General features: G+C 49.7%; 1 protein-coding gene across 1 annotated transcript in view; it reads left to right on the plus strand.

Annotated features, from left to right (window-relative positions):
• Positions 1–22801, plus strand: part of MYO1E (myosin IE) — a 74816-nt gene that overhangs the window by 48783 nt on the left and 3232 nt on the right. Inside the window, exons 12-26 of the mRNA XM_055002491.1 lie at positions 923–1009; positions 1528–1614; positions 3487–3654; positions 4304–4389; positions 5610–5691; positions 6369–6475; positions 9217–9315; positions 11514–11658; positions 15283–15397; positions 16506–16675; positions 17166–17311; positions 19157–19303; positions 20391–20548; positions 20651–20743; positions 21455–21656. Coding sequence (XP_054858466.1) covers positions 923–1009; positions 1528–1614; positions 3487–3654; positions 4304–4389; positions 5610–5691; positions 6369–6475; positions 9217–9315; positions 11514–11658; positions 15283–15397; positions 16506–16675; positions 17166–17311; positions 19157–19303; positions 20391–20548; positions 20651–20743; positions 21455–21656 — 1892 coding nt within the window. The remainder of the gene's footprint in view (positions 1–922; positions 1010–1527; positions 1615–3486; positions 3655–4303; positions 4390–5609; positions 5692–6368; positions 6476–9216; positions 9316–11513; positions 11659–15282; positions 15398–16505; positions 16676–17165; positions 17312–19156; positions 19304–20390; positions 20549–20650; positions 20744–21454; positions 21657–22801) is intronic.

Below are 22801 nucleotides of genomic sequence, written 5' to 3' on the forward strand. Positions count from 1 at the left end.
TTGAGTATCATCTACTCTTAACCGGCAGCGGCTCTTCAGAGTTTCGGGCCGAGAATGGACTTTCCTAAGATTGCCCGCATGCGAAGCGCACGCTCCACCACTGAACCATTTTTAGTCTTTCCGTGGAAATGAGAATCCTTTGAAATGGAACCATTTATACAAGGCAGTACAAAATTCAGGCTCTGCTTGAAGAAGCAGAAAAAAGATGCTCATGAGCGTTCTGGGTGCTTGACCAAACACGGCAGTTTTGTAAGCAGGAATCCCCTTAAGGAGTTCTGTCTTGGAATTAGATTTGGAGAGTGAGCCATGACAGCTTCGCTCATCTGAACAGGGTCTCCTGCAGGTGCCACCCTGCAAAAGGGCAAAATCGACAGCTGCCCGTACCCGGGCTTTCTCTGTGGTGGCCCCTACCCTGTGGAATGGCCTGCCTTTAGAAGATCAGGAAGGCTCCCACTCTCTGCAAACTGTGGACAACTGAATTATTCAGGAGGGGTTTTTTACACTGGTAATGAAATGGTTAAAAAAGATGCTTTGGTAAAGGAATAGGGACTGTGGACTATACTGCTGTATACTGTATGCTGTATACTGTAAATATGCTCCTACTGTGTAATTCGTGTAATGTTTAGCATGTGATGTTTAATGCTTAGGCTTTGTTTCAGATTTCTGCTTGCTTTCAGATTTCAGACTGCATTGTTTATTGGATGTCCCATCTTGTTGACTGTATTGATTTATGCTGTATAATCCTTGAGTTTCAGTGAGAAAGGCGGACTATAAATAACATAAACATTCCAATGAGGTTCACAGTGTGAACATAAAGCTCAGCTGCTGAGTTTTGCATATTGCGAAATTCTCACAGAAAACCATTTGATCGGCTTGGTCAAAGGGCTGGGGGCTAATGTTTTGATGGGCCGTTTTCTTTCAGAAAAACGGGTTTGAACAGTTTTGCATCAACTTTGTCAACGAGAAGCTGCAGCAGATCTTTATCGAGCTGACGCTGAAGGCAGAGCAGGTAAAAACAAACCCCGAGCCTTGCTTTGCCGGGCTCCACGGGAGCTGCCGCCCTGTCTTTTGAGGGCTGGGTGGGCTTTCAGCTGCTGCCTTGCAAAGCCAGACCGAGAGAGAGCAATTGTGGTTAGCGAGCCGAGCTAAAAAAGTAAACACAGGGCTGGGCTGCTGGCAGGTTCATCCTCCAGTACAATGACCCAAGAGCGACTCCTGCGTCAGAGTCATCAGCCCGTCATGTGGTTTGTCTTCCCTCCCTCCCCTGTGGATGCTGACTTGCCGTCAGAAATGGAAAACCGCAGCCTGTAGCATTTGTGTTGGCACCACCGTTTCAGTGGAAGGACTGGTGTTTTCTCCATTTCCTCCCTGTGTTTCTTTTTGGAAGGGAAGGAGAAGGACTTTTATCATTCTTCCCTGTTGTTGCCTGCCATTTTGTATGCCATGTATGTTTCTTTCTTTCTCTCCCAAAACAGTGCAGCCCCATCTCTCTCTGTTGAATTCTGGGATCCTTTTTCTTTGTTGCAGGAAGAATATGTGCAAGAAGGAATTCGCTGGACACCTATTGATTATTTCAACAATAAAATCGTTTGTGATCTCATAGAGAATAAAGTGGTGAGCATGTCTTCCCGTGGCAAAAGTTTTAGACACCTACAGGAGAAAACTGAAGTCTGAACTTCGTACACACATGGTCAGACTGTAACATTTAAGTCAATATAAGATGATAAAAGTAACCTTTGTTATATTTAGCAAAGAAAAGGAGAATAGCAATAAATGTCCCTTGTTTCTCTGGTGGTTGGCAGTCTGTTTCAGGGAGGTCTGAGGGAGGTGAACAGAGTCAAGTACTAAACTGACACAAACGCTTTCCGATTATCGAAGTCAAACATATCTTGCAACCAAACGTAACTGTGCTTATGGGCCCTCCTCCCGCTATAGTATTTTTCTCCCTCTACTGCTGCTTTGGGGAGGGCGGTCATGCAGCCATTGGAGTAGCTTGTCTAGTTAAAGCACCTTTAAGCGCCGGAGGGAGGGTTAGGAGTTACGAGGAAAGAGGCAGGCAGAGGAAGTACGGGAAGGGTTCTTTTTATTTTCCCAGCTCGTGCATCTGTCCTTGAAGGCAGAGTTGGGGTGTGTGTGATGATGTAATGGCACAGTAGTGTAACAATGCAACAGAGAGCAACACTAGTGCAAAACATTTCTTTCCCCTATTGAGATCAATTAAAATGAACGGCAGTAATCCCAAATATAAGCTTGTGAAGCATAAACGATGTGCACATCTGTACCTAGTGCAGAATACGGCAGCCGCCCCCTGAACCTTCTGAGGTTTCGGATCTGGGAATCTGCAAAGAGAACCCGTTGCTGCTTTCAGAGGCAAGGGCTAGTCTGGGGGGGGGGGGACTCCAGCTTTCCTAGTTCTTCCAGCTCTCCTGAAATAACACTGCTGCTTGTGTGTGTACGCAGCCAGTAGTTTAGTCCAGCAACTGCACAGATGGGCAACTGAAAACAGGAACAATGTAATCTTCATAGATTTCAGGGATGGAATTGCTAAGTCTGCTCCTGGCTTCCTGCTTTGCCACCCCAAATTCATCAGACATTTTATTACCTGCTGGCTTTGGTTGGAAAGCATGAAGCTAGGAAAGCTCCTCCCGTGCTGGTTCTGTGCCGCCCCAGGCGGAGGATGCAGCTCACGCTTTGAGAGCAGAGGTCCCAGGGGAGCAGGAAGTGGCAGCATGACCTTCCAGCGGAAAGCGGCCAACCTCATGGGCTTCTCTTGTAGCCGATGAACTCGGTCGGAAAGATGTATTTTGTCCCTGATCAACTGGGCAGAATTCTTTGGAGGGCTCACCCCTGCGGAGTAATTTTTAAAAATTAAAATGCAATACCCAGTGGCACTGGAGAGCGTCTTCCTAAATCAGGCCACTGTGGGATTATTGTGCTCTTGCTTGGCAAGGAAGTGGCACACCTGGGCAAACAGGTGAACACTGCCGACTCCAAGGAAGGCTTCTACCCTCCTGTGAAGAAACAGTTGGTGTGCTGTTAGCGTGGCTGTGAATGGGCTGCTTCAGCTACTTTTGATTCTGTCGGAGTTGAAAAGTAACCTTGACCCTTCCCCAGAGGGCGGACATATATTAACACCAAGGACAAAATAAAAAGGTTTGCTACAAATGACTTATTTGGGGGGAGAATTGTGTATATATAGAATCATAGAATCGTAGAATCATAGGGTTGGAAGGGGCCATACAGACCATCTAGTCCAACCCCCTGCCCAGTGCAGGATCAGCCTTAAGCATCTCTGACAAGTATTCATCCAGCCTCTTCTTGAAAACTGCCAGTGAGGGGGAGCTCACCACCTCCCTAGGCAGCTGGTTCCACCTTTGAACTACTCTGACCGTGAAAAAGTTTTTCCTAATATCCAGCCGGTATATGATCTGCTGCTGTCTCTCCCCCCCTCCCCCACTCCTCTTCTTTTTGCTTCTCTCCCTTCAGAATCCCCCAGGCATCATGAGCATTCTAGACGACGTCTGCGCCACCATGCACGCTGTGGGCGAGGGGGCTGACCAGACCCTGCTGCAGAAGCTGCAGATGCAAATCGGGACTCACGAGCACTTCAACAGCTGGAACCAGGGCTTCATCATACACCATTATGCAGGGAAGGTGCGCTGTGCACTCTCTTTGCAGAAGGGGAAGCCTGATTCTGTTTCGGGCTGATCTCAGAGGCAATCCCAGATCCAGGCTATTGGGCCTGTGCTAGAAAAGGCAGCCTTGGGCCTTCAAGCTCCCCCTCTATTTATCTTCTTTATTAGAGAGGGAAAGTTCAGCAAGCAAGCAAGCACCCTACCTACTTCGTGCCAGAGATTTTAGGGCTACCTGCCTGCTGTGTGGCTGTTTAAAAACCTGAAATATTTGCTTGTTTTAGAGCAGCATCTTTGGAAGGGAAATTGGTGAGACTGGAGAAGTGATGGAGGGCACTCGCCCCTACCCTACCTTCCTTTTTCCTGCTCCGAATTGTCCCTTCCCCTCCTGTGGCTCCCCATAGAAAAGCGATTGGGTGGGGCAATTTGGAGAGAGGAAAGAGCAAAGCTGTCCTTCTCCTCTGCCTCCTGCATGTGTTGCCCCCTCCACAACCACTTCACCAAAGCAAATGACGGCTTCGAAGCTTTTAATTGTTGCTTCTGCGTGTCGCCTTCCGTGAGCTCTGTCAGTTTCCAGCACCGCGGCAAGTTGCAAACAGCCCCCCCCCTTTTGCTGGAAGAGCAGCATCCTGCGGTGTGTCTAGCAGTTACTGTGTTGCTTCTTTCCTCAGGTGTCCTACGACATGGATGGATTCTGTGAGAGGAACCGAGATGTTCTCTTCATGGACTTGATCGAGCTCATGCAAAGCAGTGAATTGTACGTAAGATGAGCTGTCTTGCACTTAAGATGGGCTCAGGGCACGGCTGCTCCTACACCAAATCCTTAACTATCACTCACAAGAAATCAGGATTTGGAAACAGAGCATTTCTGTTCCTAAAAGGACGTGAATGAGAGGAACAGTACGTGGAGCAAACCCTCGCAGTGGAAGAGGGCTCCCCTTCTCAGCGGCTTCTGGTTGCTGAACAGGGTAACAGGATGAACGTAAAAGCAACTGAGCCCTGCTGGTTCCAACCAGTGGTCTATCCTGTCCAGCATCCCATTACACACAGCAGCCAACCAGCTGCCCTGGAGGGCCAACGAACAAGGCACGCCCAGGGTAATGGCCAACCCCAACGTCGGGGTCAGGAAGCAGTTTTCCCCAGGCCATTTGGCTGAGGATCCTGACCGTGTTTTGCCGTCTTCTGGGCATGGAGCAGGGTTCATTCGGGTATGGTTGTGCGTGGGGAGGTAGTTGTGAATTTCCTGCATTGTGCAGGGGTTGGACTAGATGACCCTGGAGATCCCCCTTCCAACCCTAGGATTCATTAAGACCCAGGCGCTGTCCTATGGCTGCCTCTCAGCACTGGTGTTCAGAGGTTGACTGCCTCTGGATGAGGAGGCTCCCTTCAGTCACCGCGGCTCATACCCACTGATGGGCGTCTCCATGAATCTCCTCCCTCTAAAGCCATCCATGCTTGTGGCCATCACGACACCCACAGGCAGTGAAATCCACGTTTTAATCACCCATTGAGTCAAGAAGTATTTCGTTTTGTCTGTCCAGAACCTGCTGTCCCTTTTTGAGATCCGGCGACCAGAACTGCACACCCGTTCCTAATAATTCCAAGCATGGAGTTTGCCTTTTCCACCAGTGCCGCACACGGAGCTGTCATTTTGATCGCGCTTTCCACTACAATTCCAAAATCTCTATCCATCTCAGTCTCAGCCAGTTCAGAGCCCATCAGCGTATGTTTAGGGGGTTTTTTGTCCCAGTGTGCATCACTTTACACTTCTCAACACTGAACTTCATTTCCCAAGTTGTTGACTACTCGTCCAACGGATGGCCTTCGGCTGATGTGAGCATGAATGGGGGAGAGACCTGCAGAGCGGACAAGTCGTTGCACGTTGCTGAAGCTGTCTTGTGTCATTCAGTGCCAACAATGTCTTTTTGTTCTCTAGTGACAGGCTGGCTGACGCATTTCTGATTCTTCTTCTTGCAGGCCTTTTATAAAGGCCCTGTTTCCAGAAAACCTCCAAGCCGACAAGAAGGGCCGCCCAACCACCGCTGGCAGCAAAATCAAGGTGTGTTCCATCTTGACCAGGTCAGTCTGGGGCTGCAGTCCTGGGAGGGGAGCTGGATCCTCGGGGGTATTCCAGACCCAGTCCCTGAATGTTCAGGTTTCACTGCAGCAAACAACAAACAATTACGCCTCTGACCTCCTTGCTCAGGGCAAACAAACTGCAGCTAGGATTCTGCCTGGGATGACCTGGGAAGGGATATCTGCAGGGTTGTGGTGTTGGGATTTTTTTTTTTTTACCTCGCTTGGTCATTTGACACTGGCCGTACATAGGGAGATTCTTAAGTCTGCTGTTTATCACTCCCCCGCCCCCCAGCCCCACGCCGCAACTTCCCACCTGTGTCAGCCAAGCTGCACACCTGTCGGGTGGAATTCTGGATCACCTGTTGACCCCTGTGGGAAAGCTGCATATGTAACAGCCACTGTGGAATGCAGCCAAAGCTTCTAGGAGAGACAGCTGCTGTTTATGGCAAACTGGAGAGCTTTCCTTTCTCTGGGATGAGGTCAGCAAAACTGCCTGCCTGCATCAACGTTATGAAACTGTCCTGAGATGGGCTGTTTGAACTCAGAAAATGGAGTGAAATTACTTTCTAATTAAAAAGGGGAGGGGGGACAGCAGAATCGGCTGTGCAGAAACTCGCTTAGTTTGGCTGGTATCTCAACATACTCCCAATTTTGCAGAAACAAGCCAACGACCTTGTGGGCACCCTGATGAAATGCACTCCTCACTATATCCGCTGCATCAAGCCGAATGAAACCAAGAAGCCTCGAGACTGGGAAGAGAGCAGGTATAAATAAGCCAGATTTTGGAGGGGGGGGGGTGAGCACAGGAAGTCAGTGGTGGCCCCTGGCTCTTCCTAGGTCCTCTGTGTGAGCCCTGCAGAAGGTCCCATCATAGAAGAGGCTTCCTCCTGCAGGTGAGAGAGCAGGGGAGACACCTCTTCTGAGATGGAACTGCCATAGGCGGATACTAAGCCTCGTATGGAGCTTCCCTTCTGAGGAAGTCCCTGCAGTGAGCAGAGGGGTACGGTTAACCCTTAAGAATCCGGGAGAGAGAATATAATGCTCGAGTCCTAACTAAAGACCGACGTTCACGGCCGCTGCCTCTGAAAGTCACAGCAGAGGACCACCCCTGGCACTTGGCAGCCCGGCCACACACAAGCAGACATGCTCTGGGTCTGTTTGGGCTGAGATGATGGTGAGGGAACCCCACACAGAGTGCATCCTTTCATGTCTGGATGCGAGTCCTGATTCATTTGCTCACCCTGGGTCCTGACCCCGTGGGGAGCTCTCCTGCCCAGTGGAAACCACCCCCCCCACACACACCAGTAATCCCATTCACTCAGACGGAGCTTGCGCCACACAGCCGTCGGCTGGGTCATGCCCACAACCCACTTTTCCCGTGCATAACATTAATTTTTTAATTCACCATTGGAATTGTTGGTACCACAGCTGAGATGATCAAGGACAGTTAGAGAAACTATTGGCATAGTGGTTAAGAGCGGCAGGACTCTAATCTGGAGAGCTGGGTTTGATTCCCCACTCCTCTGCTTGCAGCCAGCTGGGTGACCTTGCGTCAGTCACGGCTCTCTCAGAGCTCTCTCAGCCCCACCCACCTCTCAGGGGGATTGTCGTGAGGGTAATAATAACACACATTGTAAACCGCTCTGAATGGGTGTAAAGTTGTCCTGAGGGAAGGTATATAACATTATTTTCATCATCATCATCATCATCATCATCATCGGAGCAGGTCCAAAATATTTGCATTTATTAGCAAGAGCAGCAACATTGCTTATATTTTGACTTTAACAAAGTATTACTTTGACCAGCTGTGGGAATCCCCCTTTCCAGCCACATTTTTTAAAATCTGCAATTTTATTTTCAAACCTTTCTTTCTTTCTTCACGTTTTGCCACTTTTCCAGATGTCCAGATTACGGCTTGCTGGACTTTTCCCAGATGAGTGTGTTTGCAAGTTCTCTTAGTACAGGATGTGTTGCCCATTAGAGTGAGTGTGTGTGTGTGTGTGTGTGTGTGTGGTTTCTTTCTGAATCGAGACATTCCTTTTGCGTTGCTCACTGTACAGAAGGGATGGGGTGGGGGGAGCGGTTTTTCCACTGGCGACATCCCAGGCTGCTCTGGAAGTCGTGCCCTCCAGTTATGTTAAGTTTTCAAACTGCCATGTATTGCAAGCCATTTCCTCCAGCAGGACATGCTGTCCTGTCCTCCACCAGCTCTTTCAAAAGTGGTCCACATTTTAAAATGTTCTGCATTCGGATAATTCTTACTACTCCAAAGCCGCCGGGTGGAGCAGTAGTAACAAGAGCCGGTTGTCCAATGTCTTTTCCTGTTTATACATTTTCCTCTTGGTCACATCTGGAATAATGCTGTGGTGGTGCTGGTGGGGAAACAGTATTATTCCTTTTATTTTTACTGCTTTGCCCATAGCAGTCAGTGTCAAACTCCACAGAACTTTCTGAGAGGGTTTTTTCCCTTTTGTCTGAGAAAAGAATTTGTGTGTGGGGGGGGGGCCCTCTCCTTTGCAGGTCAGCCCCTGAGAATTAGGCACATGGGAGTTCAGGTCTGTTTCATTTCAGCTGGAGTTCGGGTGCTTCTCTTGTTTGCCACAAGTACCTGGCTGAATGACAGGCGTGGCTTTTGTTGACAGCCAGATGTGATATATTCTTAAACAATTTAATCTCTGAAGAGAACCTTAAAAAAAAGTTAATGCTGACTTAGAAATCTCAGGAGTCTTTATTTGTTAATATAAGAACACCAGAGCTTGGCCGGGGGGGGGGGTATGGCTGAACTGCAGGATTTTAACAAGGACCAAGGAAGACTCTTTAATCCCGAGAGAGGCTCCTCCTAGAATGGGTTATCTTAGAGCATGCGCCTTTCCACAAGCAAACTCGTTTTATCCAGCAAAATAGCTCTGATGCATTGTTGCAGCCTGGTTGACGTCTGCATGTCTCGTCCTTACAATATTGCAAGATGCAGCACTGGTCACTCTCTCTTCAGTGATGGTCTGTAATTGCACACTCAAGAGTTTTAGGTCTGAAGAGTCTCTTCTTTCCTTGGCGACAACCCAGAAGCAGAGCTGGAAGATATTTTGATGGCCGTATAAACCAGCATACTTCAATAGCTGACTGGACTTAAGCTCTCCCTGTCAATGAGGCTGGGCTGTGGCTCAGTGGTCAAGTACCAGATTTGCCCATGGAAGGCCAAGTTCAATCCTAGCATCTCCCGTAAAAGGGTCAGGGGATGTGCCAGCAGGAGGGCACGAGGCAGCCCTTGGCAGCCCTACAATCTCATTCAGAACAAGGCAGCCTCTTTCCTGCTATCAGTAAAGACTTGCTTGACTGTCACTTAAAACTGTTGCTTTTTCCCTTCCTCCAGCGCCAACCAGTCGTTTCCCCTTCCTACCCTATATAGATACTTTGACAGTGGCTCTTGTTTCCTCCCCTGGCCTGCCCCCACTCCCCACTTCAAACCTCAGCTAAACATATTTAATTTCCAACTGTGTTCCCACAGAGTGAAACATCAAGTGGAGTATCTCGGGCTCAAAGAAAACATTCGAGTACGGCGAGCAGGTTACGCCTATAGGCGAGTGTTCAAAAAATTCCTACAGAGGTACCGTCTTTCAAGTGTTGCTTCCTTCCTTTAAGTGGTTATTAAGTGGGGAGGGAAAGTTGTTAAGTCCTGAAAACATTTCCAGGTTCTCTCTCTAGGCTAAGGCTAACAGAAGCCTAAAGTGGTGCGGGTGTGTTTAAATCAGCGCTCTGGTTTTCTTGTCAGCCAACATAGAGTCAGTTTTAAGAGCAGCTGCGGTGGGTTCCTCACCTCCAGTCTGCGTTACCTGCCAGCAAGTCTAACTTCGGTTCCGCTGCCATTTTTACCCTTCTCTGTGCACACAATGGGCTGCCCACTGACTCTTGTGACTGTGGGTTGTTGTTTTTTTTAAGGACATGTACATTTTTTAACAGCCATCCACCACTTTACAAACTTCTCTTGTTGCATCCACTTTGCTCTGGTTTTTTTTTTTTTTACCCATTTCAAACTGGCTGTGTTTGAAATAATCGGGCAAATTCCCAAGGCACAGCTGTACTGAATGGAGTGAGGGTGTATTCAGACCTGTCCCACTGCTCTAAAAACATCGCCTCTCTCGTCCCCCTTCCTTGGTTGTGCAGAGCCGTCCAAGTTGGGAGACTAAGTGCTCCTGCTGCGTGTGCGCGCGCATGTGTGCCTGCTCTCAGCACCTCTCTTGAGGATAACCGGTTGATTTCTTTCTCTTCCGTCTGCACGCCGGAATTTCTCTTGTCCTGCAATTCCAGCAGGAGGGCTTCTCCCTGCCAGTGCCGAGGAAGGGTGGAAGGCAGCGCATTTAATAAAGACACTTTGGGCAGCTGTGGAGGAGGGAAGAAATGCTAACGCCACCCCGTCCCAGAATGGTAGTGTTAGTCTTCCTGTGATGCTCAGCACTCCTAGCAAACCGCTCAGGTCAAAGAGCTCGCTCCCCAAACTGTCTAGTCAGCCCCTGACTTTTTGAGTGCTTTTTCACAAGTCACTTGCATCCTTCGCTCTCATTGCCATTTTGGGAGGACGACTCGATATCCGGTGGTGGTGCAATCTCTTTACGGGAGAGCCAGTGTGGAGCAGAGGAGCATTCTCGATCTGACAGGGTTCTGGTTCCTTCTCAGCTGGAAGCTCCCTGGCTCAAACACATTCTCCCCCTCTAAGGCCAACGAGTCTCACAGCATTGCAATGAAGATAAAAGGGGGAAATCCCCATGTGAACAACTCCGAGTTGGAAAGGCACAGAAACCAGCTTGACGGATAAACCTTCTTGATTATGTGGCTCGGCTTAGGCTGCGGTCAGTCTGGTTTTTCCCTCGGCTGGATGTGCTGCATCTGTGCGGCTGCCTCTCTTGTTCCTGCGAGGTCTACAAAGTGTACAAGGAAGCTGCCTCCTGTGCACTTGCCCCTCGGTCCCTCAAGCACAATCTTGCCTGCTTCATCTGGCAGCCGCTCTCCAGTGCCCCCCGCAGAGTCTTTTGCAGCTCTCCTGCTGGAGAGCGTTTAAACCAGAGAGGCTGGAGGCTGAGCTCAGGACCTTCTGCATGCCGTGCAGGTGCTCAGCGCCTCTCAAGACAGAGGCATGGTTACAAGAGAAGCTCGAGGCAAAAGTAGGGGAAGGGAGGAGGAAAAGAAGCAACTGTAGACAATAATGGCAGGCACAAAAATATAGGGTGGTGTGATCTCCAGTTTAGCCAGCAGCCTGCATAGCAAAGGGGCCAAGAAATGATGGCCCAGCGGCTGCTTTGCCTACAGAAGGCCCTAGGGTCAATCCCAAGTGTATGAGGGAGCAGGTGCTGTGGAAGACCCTCCTTCGCCTGAGACCCTGGAGAGCTGCCGCCAGTTGGAGACGGCAATACTGAGCTAAGTGGTGGGCCAATGGTTTGACTTTGCACATGACAGCTTCCTATGAAAGAGACAGTGGGACCACTTAAGTGCTGCGGTCTTAGAGCAGAGGCTGGGCAGGTGTTGGTGGGGGGTGTTCTAACTTTGGGTTTGCTGCCCAAAGCCCCTTCCAATGATATACAACAGCCAAATGTTCACACCTGGGGTATTTTTTTAAGAATCCCCTGTTTAGCCCTTCCACTTTCGAATGGTGCATGCTTCATTACAGAGCAAGGGAGCTTCCCATTGGCTGTTTTGTAAGCACTGCAATGCACAGGGATGAATTTCTGACCGTGGCGCAGTCTCATCCCTGTTCTCCGGGTGTGGGAGGCAAGACGTCTTAGTGGGCTGTTCCCCCCCCCTTCTTCCAAGGTACGCCATCCTGACCAAAGCAACCTGGCCTTCCTGGAAAGGGGACGAGAAGCAAGGAGTTCTCCACTTGCTCCACTCGGTCCATATGGATCCTGACCAGTACCAGCTGGGGAGAACAAAGATCTTCATCAAGGCGCCAGAGTCTGTAAGTCTGTAGCCCTGACCTCTTTGAGCACGCTCTCCAGAGAGCGGCTTCCTTGTGCTTGCCAGCTCTTCAGCTTGCTCGAACTGCAGCACACGGGCAGGGGGCAGGGGGGTCATCTGCTGGGAGGAAGCTTGCTTGCTGATGCTTGCTGATGCAGCGGCCTGGCAGGTGGACCGAGGAGGAGGAGGTGACGGTCAGCCCCAGGTTTCTGCAGCTCTTCCCAAGGGTTCTGTGCGCAGCATCTGTCATTTGTTCCATAGCAATACCAGGTCTGCTAAGCTGAGACTTCAGCTCACAGCTCATGCCTTTAACCCCTGTGGTGCTTTGGCAGTTATATAGGAGTAACGGGGCCCACCTCACAGGCTTAATTCAGAGAATTAAGGATTGCATCTTGCTTTGTTCCCTGAGGCTCAAACTAGATGTTACTGACTTTTAATAAGTGGGACCAGGGTTGGAAATAACACGCCCCCCCCACCGCCGCCATTGTGGCTGGGAAAAAACAGCATGGGGGAGGCAAAAGACCCTCCTGCGCCAATCATGAGCAAAGTTGGGCCTCTGTGGTTATTTAAAAAACAGTCCCTCGCAGCTCCTGTGTGACTGTACAGCATGTCAGTTGGATCCAGAAATCTGGTCCCAATTCATCAGAAGTCATAATGTCTACTTTGAGCACAATTCCTCCCTGAAGAATCCTGATGATGATAACATTCTATTTATATACCGCCCTTCAGGACAACTTAACACCCACTCAGAGCAGTTTACAAAGTGTGTTTTTATTAACCACACATCAAAACACCCTGTGAGGTGGGTGGGGCTGAGAGAGCTCTGTGACTGACCCAGGCTCACCTAGCTGGCTTCAAGTGGGAGTGGGGAATCAAACCTGGCTCTCCAGATTAGAGTCCTGCTGCTCTTAACCACTACACCAAACTGCTGCAATTGTCTTGTGAAGCTGTTGACAATTCTCCACTGGAAATCTGTAGCCCCCTTGTACAGCTACAGTTCTCAGGGTTTCCTGGAAAGGGGGAATGACTGTGAAAGCAGTTGAAGCCTGTAGTGTAGATAAGCCCTACACAAGTTATTTAAAGTACAGTTTCGGGGCAGCGCTGTCTGTCTGCAGCTCAGGAGCCAGCCTTGGAAATACCTCATCTTCCTCCCCCAGTCTGGGGCAGGAGATTATATTCCTGAGGCTGCTTCCCAGTTTGCATCTGTGTTGCATCTGTAGTTGATCAAAGTTTTTTTAAAAAATACTGTTTATTAATTGCATCTCTCGATTGGGAGGGCCAAGAGCGCAGCGGGAATGAAAGATTGGTTTTCATGACCTCTCTTGCTTTCTGTTTGTTTGTTTGTTTGTTTGACGGCTTTTCTTGTAATCATCTCGGTTTGTGTGTTTCGGAAGGAAGGGCTGGGGTTTTCTGGAGTGGCTCTAATTGCATGAGACCAAGTTGCTGTGCCTTGATAGAGACGCTGCAATTAGTGCGGCTGCTGGGAGGAAACAAGCGCCCGCAGTGTCGCTGGGAGCTACAGGTTTGTTTTGCCACTCCCTCCTGCAGCTAAGAAAAAGGGGAGGCATGCTGATTATTTTGGGAAGAGGAGGTGGGCTGAAAACAGTCCTCTCTTCACATCTTCCTGGCAAATTCCAGAAGGGAAGCTGAGTCAAGTCTGGTCGTACAGAAAAAGCTTTGTGGCACTTTGACAACAGAGTTGTTATGGCTTAACTTTCTTGGGCTGGAGCTTGTGTTATGCATCTGCTGACATGCATCAGGCTATAATGACTGTGCAGTTTTTATTTCACTTTTTTAATTTAAAGAACTTGTTCCCTACCTTTGCTCTTTTTGTAAGTTGAATTTTTTTTAAAGCCACATAAATAGCAAAACTCTGGAATAAAATAAAAACAAACAAGTTTATTGCTTTAAATGAGAACGAGGAGCCATAAATCAAAGTGTACGGGAGAATGGAAGAGCCCTACCCGTGAAGTCTGTGCCAGGGAGGACATTCCCCAATGCAGAAACGGCCCCTTTTCTTGCTGCCACGTACTTAACCTGCACCCAGTACAGGACTATGAAAGACACCCTCAAAGCCAGTCAAGTCTTTAAGGTACCACAAAATGCTTTTCTCTTGCTGAAGAGCAAATTTAGAAACTGAGACTGATGGGTCAGACCCAGGGGGGGTCCACACCACCAGGAGGTGGAGCTTTTCTGCACTCTTGTCCATTTGGACAAGAGAACATCCCGGTGGATGAGCGGGAAAGGCAGGGTGCCATTTGCATTTTCCATGAGTACCAAAACGCTTTGCTCCAGTCCTGGCCACCAAACCCTGTTTAGCCATCAGATGTACCATGGAAACTGTCACCCCAACCACAATCTTCTGGCCTCAGCCAAAGCTGTGAGGAGCCTGGTGTGTGGAGTGCTGTGAGCCACGGAGGCTGGCGTCGTGCCTTGGGCTGTGCAAGCGGTTTGGTGTTAGGGATGCGGACCCGGGCACTCCTCGGGCCACTCTCTGAGCTGGAGCTCAGCTCTGCATGGCTTTTCTCTCTGCCCGTATTTTCCTCTCTGCAAATGGTGGTGGTGGAAGCTCTTGAACCAGAATTTGAGCAATTAGAACATGGAACAGATGCTGTGAGTCTCTGTTAGCCGTAATCATTTCCTTTCTCTTGTGCAGTTTGAAAGCAGATGTGAAACTAGCAAGACGGGCAAGATCTGTTTGAACTTTCAGATGAGCTCTTTTATTTGGGAAGTCCAAAAATATCCTCCTTTGACTCGCTTGCTGGTTGCTCAGAGGCCTGCCTCTGGAAGGAAGGAGAACCTCGGCCATGGTCTGTGGGACTTCCTGTGCAATTCCACAGCCCCCCAACTTGGCATTGTCTGCATTAATGCCATAATAGCTACTTTTCACAACGTTCCATTAGGGATGGCCAAAGAAAGGAAATCCAGATGGTACTAACCTATGCACACCAGTTAATATGGGGCATAATCCACCCAGATGGTCTCCTGCACAGGCCCCTTTGAAATGAACCTGAGTTGCAAAAGAGCAGGGGATTTTGGCCCATGCCGGCCCCCTTCGCCTCTCTTAATCTGCCTCGGAACGTGGAGGTCTTGACCTCACGGCACAGCTGCAGTTATGTTCTCGCACCTCCCTGGAAAACAGTTCCTCTTCAGGTTATGATGAAGGACTGGAAGGGAATTCCATAACTGTGGAACCGTTCCTCAGATCGCCTTCCTCTGGTTCACGCCTCCCCCCTTATGGTAATTTGGGGCATGACAGTAATCTTTAAGAAGGCGCTGCCTGGTGGTTAAGTGGAGGCCTCCATTCAAAGGCCACTTGAGAGGGTCTCCAGTGAGCAGTTGCCAACTGCAAGGCCAGGGGGAGAGGAGGCAGAAGCCAGTTGCTCTTCCGCCAAGCCTCATTCCAGGCCTTCCTGAGAATCCCCCTCTCAGCACCTTTTAAAAATTGGATTCCAGCTGATGTTTGCATTGGCTTGAAATTGCTGTGGGCTGTTTTTGTTGTGCAGTTTTTGGCTGGGAAGCAGGATGAAAATACAACAAACAAAATGATGATGCAACCCTTTCCCACCAGCTGTACGTGTCTGCCCTTTTTAAAATGTACCAATGTCTGTTTGGTTGGTTGCAGTTATTTCTGCTGGAGGAGATGCGAGAACGAAAATATGATGGCTACGCACGGGCCATCCAGAAAGCGTGGCGGAAATACGTGGCCAGGAAGAAATATGTACAAATGAGAGAAGAAGGTATTTTGTTACTGCTGGCAGTGGGGCAAAGCACCTGAGCTGTCCCAGAAAACTGCAGCAACTGCAGCTGGGGACAGACTATGGTGACAGCGGGGCAGACGAAGCATCTCTTGTATGTGTGCCATGCCAGTGTTGCCCCAATTCTGACCTGCTGAGAAACGGTTGCTTGTTGCTAGCCATGTGAGACCCACCCATTCCCCATCTCCTGCAATGCACCAGAAGCTGCTGTGTGGCAGGGTCCAGGTACAAAGGTGCTGGGCTTAACCCCCTTCGAGTACTGAAGATCAGGGCCCACTTTCAGCACAGGGTGTGGAAATTGCTGTATTAGAAGGGCAGAGAACACTTTGTGCTTTAAAACAAACAAATCAAACTACGAGTTACGCCCCAAGAAAAGCTGGATTCTGCAAGTGGCATAAATAGTGCACGTTTCCTTATTTTGCAAAATGTCTTTTGTGTTTGCCAGACATGGTGAGGGATTTGATCTGCAGAGCACTGAAGCCCCAGAAGAGGTTTCGGCTTCAGCATATATTGCTCACAGGCCTTCAAACATCTCTCTGTCATCTTGAAAGCGACAGGCTTTTTTTTTCTTAAGCGGAAGCTGCATCCTGCACCAAACTCCCCCACCTGCATGGATGTTGGACACAGAACAATTAGTAGAAGCAGCATCGGGGTGGGCAGGGAAGCTTCCTGAAGGAGGCAGTGCTTTGCAAGTTCTGCCCTTTCTGCCCAGGAAATGGATTTGGGGGCATTCCTTGGTATCACTTCAGCTTAAGGACTAAACTCTCTTGGTTCTAGATTTGGGGGGTGGGGAGGCGGTTTGTCTGCAGTTGCCGCTGGTGCCATAAAGAAACCTGCCAGGCCAGAAAGGCGGCTAGCTTAGGGCAGGGCGCACCTGCATAGGGCTTCCTCCTGGCTTAAAAAACAAACCGACCCCCAAGCAAAAGAGCTTCTGAAGCTGCAGGTGAAGTTCAATAAATAAAGCAATAAATTATGTGGGTAGGTGGGGGACTCCCTCCCTCTTCCCCAACTGCTTTTCAACCCACACGACTGGTGCAGGTTTAGGAAATCTCAGCAAAGGAATTCAGGCGTACACGTTTTCCCTTTAAAGCCTCTGATCTGCTGCTGAACAAGAAAGAGAGGAGGCGGAACAGCATCAACAGGAACTTTGTGGGAGATTACATCGGCATGGAGGAGCGCCCAGAACTGCGCCAGTTTTTGGGCAAGCGGGAGAAGATCGACTTTGCCGACACGGTCACCAAATACGACCGGCGGTTTAAGGTATGGGTGGGAGCATGACGGCCAGGGGCTCCTCTGGGGTGGCATTACGGCAGTAAAATTGGGGGCGGACAGAGGCCTGCGCAGTTTATAGGGAAGGGCTGCTGCTGCTCAGCCCGTGGGAATTCAGCCTGCACCTGATTAGCGCTTGGCTCTGGTTCCTGTCGGCAGCAAGAGCAGAAGCCTTCAGAGATGCGCTGTCTTTTCAAAATAGTAAAAAGAGTCTAGCAGCACTTTTACGGCTAACCAGTTTTATTTATTTATCTATTCAATTTATATACCGCCCATCCCCAGGGGCTCTGGGGATTTTATTGTAGCGTAAGCTTTCGAGAACCACAGCTCTCTTTGTCAGATGCATGTGATGAAGAGAGCTGTGGTTCTCGAAAGCTTATGCTACATAAAGTTGGTTAGTCTTAAAGGTGCTACTGGACTCTTTACTATTTTGCAACTACAGACTAACACGGCTAACTCCTCTGGATCGCTGTCTTTTTAGGGCATCAAGCGAGACCTTATCCTGTCTCCCAAGTGCGTGTACCTGATTGGGCGGGAAAAGGTGAAGCAGGGCCCGGAGCGAGGCCTCGTGAAGGAGGTGTTGAAGCGGCGGATTGAGGTGGAGAGGATCCTTTCTGTCTCTTTAAGGTCTGTGCGGCCTTTCTGGAAAGCCGGGAGCGGACTGGCTGGCCAGGAGGGATGGGGCAGAATTTCTGGCTGCATTCAGACGCTGCTTCCTACACTCCCCTCTCCGAGGCCCCCTGAGCATCCTTTCAGGACACACACACACACCGGGGGGGGGGGGGGGGCGCTGATTCCACACTTCTGCAGCAGCTGTTTGGGAAAGGGGATCAGGGCCGGGGGCAGTTAAGGCATAACTGATCGATTTTAAGTGATCAGATCCAGTTCTGCCTGTCCCAGAATCCCAACAACCCTCCGGTATCAGGAGGCACTGTGAGAGCCAGGGTGGAGGAGTGGCTAGAGGGGTGGCCTAGGATCGTGGCTCAGCCACGGAAGCTTGCCGGGTGACCTTAGGCCAGTCACGCACACTCAGCCTAATCTACCTTGCAGGGTTGTTGTGAGGAAAAAATGAAAATGAGAATGCTGTGAGCCTCTTTGGGTCCCTACTGAGGAGAAAGGTGGGGGGTAAATGAAGTTTAAAAATGAGGCGAGGGAAAAGCTGTAGCTCAGTGGCAGAGCGCGTGGCTTGCGCGCCCAAGCGCCCCTCGTGCTGCCAGCACCTTGACCGCCGGAGGCGGAGGGGGCAGGGGTTGAGAGGGAGCCCCCCAGCCCAGTGAACAGGGCCACAAGTTACTCAATTCATTTATGTCATTTATAGTCTGCCTTTCTCACTAAGACTCAAGATGGATCACACAGTGTGAGATTAGCATAGTCAGTTTCAAAGACATTTCCCTAAACAAGGACACATAGTATTAGCAGGAATCCAATACAACATAGTGGTGAAGTCTCTGGTTCCTGACTCATTCGCGGATCATCCGAGACCCCCTCCCTACAATACAGCCCTCCTGTCTGAGTAAAAAGCCGTTTTGAATCACTTGGTTTTGCGTGGTTTGCAGAAAGCCGGTGGGGGGGGGGGGCTCACCTGACCTCCTCAGGCAGGCCGTTCAACAGGGTGGGATGTTAACGGGCAGCACTCCTTTTTGATACTCCTTTGGGTCAGTTATAGCCTCCAAAGCATATGGAAGTTGGGCCTCTTGTCAGCGAGGGAGGAGTGAAACTACACATGAAGCTGGGGGGGGGGGGTGATGGCGGGGTAGCGCTGCTCCCCTGTTACGCATCGTTTGGCCCAGAGGTTTGGTGCTCGAAACCTTCAATTTAGGCTTAAATCCTTTGCTTTGCACACTCCGGCATTCCCCCTCGTTGGGACTACTTTAACATTTCCCCGCTGGGGCTTGGCTCCTTTCCTTATAGAAGCAAAGCTTCTAATTTAGCTTATCGCTTCCATTGTCCACCCGCATTAAACCCCCTTCTTTGTGCGTACTCGGATGTGGCAGAGGAGAACTCTGTGGGGTTATTTGGACTAAAAGTGGTTCCCAAACACCGAGACTGGTGATGGAGGAACGAAGGCCTGCGAACTGCAGAGCGTGGAGCCAGGCAGAGGGCATGAGGGGCTGTTTAGTGGTCTGGGGAGGGCAGTGTGGTACCCCCTTGCCCCGGCTCAACTGCTGCACTTGAGTTTTCCACATTGTGGTGAGCAGCATCCATTCTCTTACATGAAACACAGCAAAAGGGGATGCGTTTGAGAGCACAGTAGCACAGGGACTATACCTGCTTCCTGTTCCTGCCCCCCCCCCCCCCGGTAAAAACCAAGTCTGTTTTTTTCTGCATCTCCCTATTCTTGGTTCTGTTTCTTGGACCTGCTCAGGTGTGCTAACGTGTTAGGAAGTGGGCATTTTAAGAGAGAACTCAGACAGACGCGTGCGCATCTCGTTTCAACCGTTTGAACTTCTCGTGCCCCATCTGTTTCTGCAGCCCCATGCAGGACGATCTGTTTGTTCTCCATGAGCAAGAGTACGACAGTCTGCTGGAATGCATCTTCAAAACGGAGTTTTTAAGCCTTTTGTCAAAACGCTATGAGGAGAAAACGCAAAGGAAGCTGCCTCTGAAATGTAGCAACACGTGAGTAGCGCTCTTGCCCGGGCGCTTCCTTCCTTTTTCAGCCGGGCTTTCCCTGCATCCAGTGCCATTGTCTCGGGATCCCTCAACAGGCAGCTGGTAGCCGAGTCTCCGGAAGAGCGAGGAATCCTTTCCCGTGTCCCTTTTTGGATCTTATCCGGAAGCTCCCCTCCCCTTCCCACGCTGAGCAGGTTCTTTCAGGAGCAACAGTGTGGAAAGTCCGATGAGATTCAGCAGAAGGAGCCAAGGGACTGGGTTATAGCGAGATCTCCATCATGCGGCCCGTTTCTGTGCTGGGGGAGGTCTGGATTGGGCCCAGGAGCCAAGGTGCTGCTGCTCCAGTCAGGGCCATTATGTTGGGTGTTGCTTTCTAGCACTCATATTCCCTGCCACCCTAAGTTTCCTTTACCTTCAAATCATGGGACAGAAAGAGAAAAGAAGGCCGCTATCTTCTTGGGAGCTGTGGGAATCCTCTGGGGCAGTGGCAACTCCCCTGTAGTTTCATTGCCCCAGAGGATTCCCACAGCTCCCAAGAAGATAGCCGCCTTCTTTTCTCTTTCTTTTCTTCAACTATGATATTGTTCAATGACTGAGATCACAGCCCAGTTTGGGTTACTATTTTTGGTACAATAGAAACATTTTTTTTTAGTTTGTACAATATAAACAACCTACCCCTGTTTGTGGGATTCTGCAAAGTTAACTTGACATAAAACCCAGTCTTGGAATGTGTGTGTGTGTGTGTTTTTTAATCTGTTGCTGCTGGAATTTTGATGGAGTCTCAAAAATTGAATATATTTTGATGATATTTCCTGGGTGTCTTTAAATGCAAATAATAACGCAGAAGTCCATAATTTAACAAGCAGGGGAAAGGGTTTTTTTTTTAAATAAACTTCTCAAAGAGATGGAAATTCTGCAGACTAAGCGATGCCTTTGGGACGTGTAACATAGCTCTGGTTTCTATATTTGAAGATGCAATTCCTTGGGGAGAAGTCCTGCTGCTTTCCAGGCCGGAAAATTCTGTCCTTTGCTTGCAAAGTTGAGTGACGTTCTTGACCGTGTAATAACTGCATTTTGTATATGCTTGCGCTAGGCTTGAAGTGAAGTTGAAAAAGGAGACCTGGGGGCCATGGAGTGCAGGAGGGTCTCGCCAAGTGCAGTTCAGCCAAGGCCAGGGAGATGTGGCCATTCTCAAGCCAAGTAATAAAGTGCTGCAGGTCAGCATTGGGCCAGGACTTCCGAAAAACTCCCGTAAGTATGACGATGTTCAGAGCTGAAGGAACGGCTACTAACTGTCATCCATTACTTGACAGAAGCTGGCCGCTTCACAAAGTATTCCGTGTTCCCTTTTAGGACCCACCAGACGGAACGTGACCCAAAACAGAGGCAGTTCCAACAGGACGCAAGGCCACAACTACCCTTCCAGGGCCGCTCCACCTCCGCCTGGTGAGTGTTCAGAATATTTCTCTAGGTCCAAATTTTGCATGTGCTAAAATTACTCCTAACTACAATTAGAAGTTACTTCTAACTAACTATGATTACCGCAACTTCATAGCGTTTAGTACTTCCTACTTGAACATAAATATTTTCTGGAATATTTTTCATGGTGATTAATGGACGAAGCCATAAAGTTCTGAAAGTGGAGAAAAGGTCTTGAGCTAGAAAAGCTCTAGAAAATACCACTTAAAACAGTCAGGGATTGGAGCACTTTCCATGCAAAGGAAGGCTAAAGCATTTAGATATTTTTAGTTTTTAAAGTAAAGGTGGCTATATGCACCTCTGCCATAAAATGTGAAGACCGCCCCTCACTTAGAGGAATGTTTAAAAAGGTTTGAACAAATACATGGAGACAATCCATCAGTGGCTGAGTTCTGAAAGCTGAACAGAACCTCCACGTTCAAAGCCAGTTGTAGGAGAACCGTCCGGGGTGGGCTGCTGCCTTCATGCCCTGCTTGCAGGTCTGGAAGCAACATCTGGACGGTCCCCTGCTGCAGCGATCCGGGAGGGCTCGTCCTCTTACACGGGTGGTGCGGCATCACTGAGAGAGAAGCTTGCTTAAGCCACAGCTCCAGAATGGCGAGAGTGTTTCAGAGGAGCACCTGCTCCCCAGATGGAGGTCATGCCCTCCTTGGCGTTCATGCTTTGCATTGCTTCTAGGTTTTCAGCAAAACGGGGTGATAAAAGCCCCACAGCTTGTACTGCACCCTCAAGGCTCAGCAGGCCAGCGAGCCAGTCAAAGGAGTTTGTACACAAGCATGGCATGCCCGCCATTGCCACAGGTCTCTGGAGGAGCGGGCAGAATTTCTCAGCAGCCAGACAGCCTGGACTTCCTCAAGGTGCCGGATCAAGGTGCTGCAGGGTAAGCGTCGTGCTGTGCGCATCACATGCGTTGAATTGTTTAGCTTCATTGGCTGAATGACGTCTGAGCAGCCAGTCAAGGCCTTTCGATTGACTGACTCTCCCACCACTGCCTGGGTCAGTGAAGAGGCTCTGCACTCGATGAACTCCAGTCCCTTAAAAGTGCCCCAGTGTGCTGCTCGGATCACTTGATTTACGCTCCCGTTCTGCAGAACCTTTTAACGGACGAGAGAAAATATTCATGCCAGGCTCAGCAGCTTGGATTTATCTGGGCAGCCGCTGGTTGTGCGTGTGCGTTCCAAGACAAACGTACAAAGTCTGGCTTCATGTGGGCAAACAGGTTTGCAGCCACCCCAGGACTCGTCACACAATGCTTCATCTGATCTTGCCGTCAGTGTATCTTTTCCCTTGTTAAAATGCTTGACGGGCCTTGATTTTGTTAACTCATCTCTGATACAGGGGACCATTTTACAGGTGGTCGATTTTCCTCTGGTGAAGTTCCTCCCTTTTATCTGAGGCAGCCCACACTGCCGGTGGCTAGTAGGCGGAAAGGGCTGTCCCAGAACCGCAACCGATGTGTGTTGCCAAAGGAGGCCTTCCAGTCTCTAAATAGTATTACCATAAAAAGTGAGCCATTTTAAAACTGGACCTGCATTTCCATCAGTGTGGTTCACGTACGGCTTGCACATCTCCACTGTCGTCTGAAGTGGCCCCTCGGAAACACCACCAGAGCTGGGCTGTAATTTTTAAGAACTCTCTGGAAGGACTAAGCCAACCTGTAGCACCCCCTGCTGGTGCTTTTCTACTTGTGATGCTGTTGGGACTCTGGTTCATCGCTAACATTTAAGGACGTAAGAGCCTCATTCGAGATGCTCAAAGGTCCACCCAGTACATGCTGCTTCCCGAGGTGCCACTGAGAAGCCCTTCAACAGCCTCATCAGCCCTCCCCAGCTTCTGCTTGCCAGAGGCAGGCTACTGTGGAACCACTTTGCTAACATGGCTAAGCAGGGCTTTTTTCTGGGAAAAGAGGTGGTAGAACTCAGTGGGTTGCCCTCAGAGAAAATGGCCACCAGCCATGTGACCATTTTCAGGAGGTTCTGGAACTCCGTTCGCCTGCATTCCCCCTGAAAAAAAGCCCTGTGGCTA

The sequence above is a fragment of the Eublepharis macularius genome, chromosome 18 (genome assembly GCF_028583425.1).
Source record: "Eublepharis macularius isolate TG4126 chromosome 18, MPM_Emac_v1.0, whole genome shotgun sequence".
Taxonomy (NCBI): Eukaryota; Metazoa; Chordata; class Lepidosauria; order Squamata; family Eublepharidae; genus Eublepharis; species Eublepharis macularius.